The following is a 4,911-nucleotide window of genomic DNA, read 5'->3' on the forward strand; positions in this document are numbered from 1 at the left end:
GTGTGTGTAAACGTAATGATGATATACACATACAATCTATAAGGCACCTATGCATACACATGCATATGGCAGACTGCCACTCAGTTTCCATCAACAAATTTTCATAACAAGGAATTGATGAACTTCAGTTTATAATAGAACAGTGCTACTCAAAGTGGTGGTTCACAGACCGGTGCCAGTCCGCGAGCCATCAGCTGCCAATACGCAGTGAGTTTTCAGAAAAGAAAGAAACATTATAAAATGCTTATAAAATGCTTATGTAATATTGTTTTATTTGATTACAAAATAAATATAAGATAAAAAAATTGTCAACTTTTATTATATTCATTATATATTTCTATATATATATTGTTTCCGGTATAAATTAATATTACTAATACATATTATCGGTCCCTGGCACATTGAAAACAAAAACTGCCGGTATTCCACATCATTAGTTTGAGAAGCACTGTAACAGAAAACACTTATGCAAGGTAGTCAAGCATTGGAATCAAATCTGAACTCACACAGCTATGAAGAGAGCTTCTTAAGCTCAGAAGTAATGTGAATTTAAGGAAAATACATATTCTTAGTCTGTAATACTTGGTTTGCAAGAAGCCTACTTCAATATTCAGCTTCAAAATAGAGTCACCTATTGTTGTGGCCTGATTTGCCATTGGATGTAGACTCTGGTTCTGATTCCATATATGTGATGGCTAGTATTTAACTGCCTATCCCTCATTTAATCGAACGTTTTGTGTAACTGGCACCTGTGCTGATGGCACATAAAATGCACCCTTCAAACTTTGGGCCTCACAGAGGCAGTGACATGTGACCAAGACCTTTGGCAACATACCATGCCTGAGAAGACCTGTCAAGCCAAGTGAGATCATAGTCATGGCCAATGCCAGTGTTTCAAAGTGGCACGTAAAAAGCACCCACTACACTCTTGGAGTGGTTGGTATTAGGAAGGGCATCCAGCTGTAGAAACCATGCCAAATCAGATTGGAACCTAGTGCAGCTCTCCAACTTATCAGTTTTCAGTCAATCCATCCAATCCATGCCAGCATGGAAAACAGACGTTAAATGATGACGATGATGATGATGATAAGTCAACAGGCAAACCTCTATGCAGCTGATCAGTGTATAAAAAGCAATAACCAAATCTCCATTCAACCACATCTCATCAAACGCCATGACTAAACTATTTTCTTCCGTTATAAACTGAACACTTCATATCTACATCAGACATTATTCAAGCCAAGGTGCTTCTATGTGGCCACTTGATCTGTTAGAAACAGTAGCCAAAGCTCTGTCAAACCTTGATATTTAAAAAAAAAATAATGAAGACCACATTGGATAAATTTAGTCCAAGAGAGACCATACCTGGAAAAAAGACAGGATAGTTGATCAGAGATGGATTGCTTTTGATCATAGCTCTGCCCAATCAGAGTTGACTTTGAATTAAACAACAGCAACTACATGCTATCTTCATACATTCATTACTAGCAGGACATATTTCTTGGCTATGAGAGTGTTATCTCACTCGGTGAGCTTCTATGAGAATTGTGCTGATTAAGAACGCCAAATATCCAATGAAATAATACAAACCATCAATTAACCCAGCATTATCAACTTAGCCATCAGCGTACTTCTTTCATATGTCCCATTATACAAGTAAATACATGTTACAGTTGACAAGCAATGCAAAGTTAGAGAGCAACAACCACGACTGGCACTTAGTTAACTATTTAGAAACCTATTTGCATATTAATTCACTACCATGGAAACAGCTCAAAGGAACATTAAAACTATGTCACTAAATAGATCAATAAAGATGAGTAATGATAATGGCCTCCCAAATGGAAGAATGGGCATTAAGAAAAGTAGCCCAACAGAAAGACTCTAGAGGAAATGTTTATTGACAAGCTTATTACAGAACCTAATTAGTAATGTTGACAAGCAATAATCATGACTGGTTGCTGTAGCAGTTACTGATTGAACAAACTTATATTCAAAGGTCTTCCAGTTGTGACCATCCTGTCTGTTTTGTATATCAGAGGCTGTGTTATTCCAATGTGTTTTTTTACCGTTTTGTCAGGCAGTAAGATATCATTTGAGGAAGACTTTGCTATTATATCTAGGAAATCATTGTGCTAAGTAAAATTTTAACCAACCTTGTTGACTAAAACGGTGTCTGGTATAGAAATAAAGTATTCATTTCATAAGAGAAAAGTGAAATTATGGTGACCATACCTTTACTATGGTACATAAAAAGCAACATAAATGAAAGCAGCTTTAACACTTCAGTACCTGCCACAGACAAGTTTTTTTCTTTATTAATAATAGTGTTGGAGGCGGATGAAGTAAAACAATAGTGGCTACAGCTATTGAATACATTTCAACAGCTGATAGTTACCATCAAAAGTGTTTACTTTCCTGTGTAATCAAACAAAATAAAAAGCAAAAGATATTTAAAAAGTGCACTGTTCTATGGCAGTAAAACATGCACTGTAAATATAGACACATAGAAGCAAATGAAAAGAAGTGAATTGAATATGTGCATATTAGTCAGTTACCAGCACATTCCAAATTCAGACTCACAGACATGCTGTCTCCTCTCTGTGATACAGTGCTCTCTGTTCCTAAAAATGGGCTGGTTCTGTGACAATTCTACCCAGACACAACTGACTCACTCCACTCTTCTCTTCTCATCATCCCATACTCTATCCACCGACTACCTCCCAACTCAGGCCCTGCACTAACACTATTCCCAATTTGTTTTTCCCCCAAGAACTCACTACTCTGAAACTCCCTCCCTGCCTATGTTTTTCCTGCAGTTGTTCAAGAACATAAAGTGCATCAATCTCACTCATTTCAGAAGGCAGTGGCAGCAGCATCACCATTGCCAGTCATCATCCTCATCACTATCATCATTTAACGTCTAATTGGCCATGCTTGCAAGGATTAGACAGAATTTGTTGTGGTAGATTTTCTACAGACAGAGGTCCTTCCTGTCACCAACTATCTTCTGTTTCCAGGCAAGGTATTTCCCCACAGCCAAATATTTTTATGAAAGATTGAGAATAAACAGCATCACTTGTATGACAGCAATGCTCATTTACAACCATGTCAAAATAAAGGTACACTCAAACATAGAGATAACTGAAATATATATAACAGGGCTCTTTCAGTTCCCATTCATTCACATGGTTTTACCAAATTCATTCACATGGTTTTTGTCAACCTGGAGCTGTCACTTGTCCAAGGTGCCATACAGTGGGAATGAACATGAAAAAGTAAGCTTCTTAACCACACAGCCACGTATGTGCCTATCATGAAACAGGAAGGTATGCTAAGTGCATGGTGGTTCAGAAAATAATTGAATATCGAATACATTGGAAGATTAATAACATTTGGAAGGAGTACTTAGCTTGGTCTGGAGGAAAGAATTGTATCCATGACGTTTCATAGACTCTCCAAGATCAGTGGGATGGATGAAATTAATGTTCCTACTGAACAAGAGTAAGTCAACAGTTGCAAGAAGGAAATCCAGAGACTTCTGGTATTTGGAGGAAGAAGTATCTGTCATGTTAATATGACATATATTGTGTACAATAGTTAGTTTCAATTGGCAGTGAAAGGCAGCCTAGGTCCAATGTAACTATTATCAGGTGAAATAAACATCAGAGATGTTCTGCCCATGCAGAAACTGCAGGAACTACTCAGAGATATAGCGAGCTCCTCTACTAAATCCATCAAAATGTCAGAAACCATTCCATGTCATCAGCAGGTATCTCAAGGTCATGGATCAAGACAATGTTACAACAACATAGTATCATTGTGATAACAATATTACAACAATGACAAGGCGGTGAGCTGGCAGAAACATTAGCACACCAGGTGAAATGCTTAGTGGTATTTCGTCTGTCTTTACATTCTGAGTTCAAAATCTACCGAAGTCAACTTTGCATTTCATCCTTTCGGGGTCAATAAATTAAGTACCAGTTGTGTACTGGGGCTGATCTAATCGACTGCACTCCCTACTCCCCAAAAATTTCAGGCCTTGTGCCTCGAGTAGAAAAGAATATTACAACAATGACAATGTTAACAACAATAATGACAACACTTATAATGATATTATGAACATCATTATGAGACTAAGTCAACACAACTCACAGTGATACTTTTGCCGGCTGGACACGATGTCCACTTGGTGTCTCTAACACGAATGTCAATTTTGTGCCTTCCACGACATCGATATTCATAACACATACCTTTCATTTCATACGCTGATGAAATCTGAAAAATAAAAAAATTTAAAAAATTAAATACATAATTTGTTCTTTCCATAGCACTGGAACATCAACAAAGTTTATCTCATTTGATTAGATGGTGCTGTGACAAGAAAATATACGAAGGAGAGTCAAAAATTATATGCATTCTTGTTTTCTCGATGTATTTACACAAAAGCAGGGGATAAACAAATACATCATTTTTCTATATAGTCTTGTAGTGACACCTATAGCAGACGACTGTTATATGTTCAATGTCCGGAGTTTTATCCACGCATGCGCAGGGACTAGTTCCGGAAGGAATACAGGAAGAGTCTCATGCGCATGCGTAGAGTTCAACACCCAGCTTTGGCGCCTTTTCTCACTCTCTTTGTTCGCTGATCTCCGTTGAGCCTAGACGTCCCACCGAGCTCTCTCCAACATTCCAGCACTAGAGCTACACAAATAACCACAAACTTCATTGACGGCGTCTCAGTAACCAAAGGCGACGAGCTACCGAATTCCCTCCAAGCGTGAGCCGAATTCCACTGTAAATAAATATTGTTGTGTTGTCCAGAATCTGCGTTCCGTTGTTTCTTCAAGAAATTTAATGTACGGAAGCGGAGTACACCTAATGGTGTATAACCACTTTCCTACA

General features: G+C 37.9%; 1 protein-coding gene across 4 annotated transcripts in view; it reads right to left on the reverse strand.

Annotated features, from left to right (window-relative positions):
• The window catches only part of LOC106869108 (ciliated left-right organizer metallopeptidase), an 82,443-nt gene that overhangs the window by 11,186 nt on the left and 66,346 nt on the right, over positions 1 to 4,911 (reverse strand). For all 4 annotated transcript variants that reach the window (XM_014914659.2, XM_014914673.2, XM_014914665.2 and 1 more), the window contains exon 14: positions 4,159 to 4,281. In XM_014914659.2, the coding sequence (XP_014770145.1) occupies positions 4,159 to 4,281 (123 nt within the window). The remainder of the gene's footprint in view (positions 1 to 4,158; positions 4,282 to 4,911) is intronic.

This window comes from Octopus bimaculoides, chromosome 3 (assembly GCF_001194135.2).
Source record: "Octopus bimaculoides isolate UCB-OBI-ISO-001 chromosome 3, ASM119413v2, whole genome shotgun sequence".
In the NCBI taxonomy this organism is placed as follows: domain Eukaryota; kingdom Metazoa; phylum Mollusca; class Cephalopoda; order Octopoda; family Octopodidae; genus Octopus; species Octopus bimaculoides.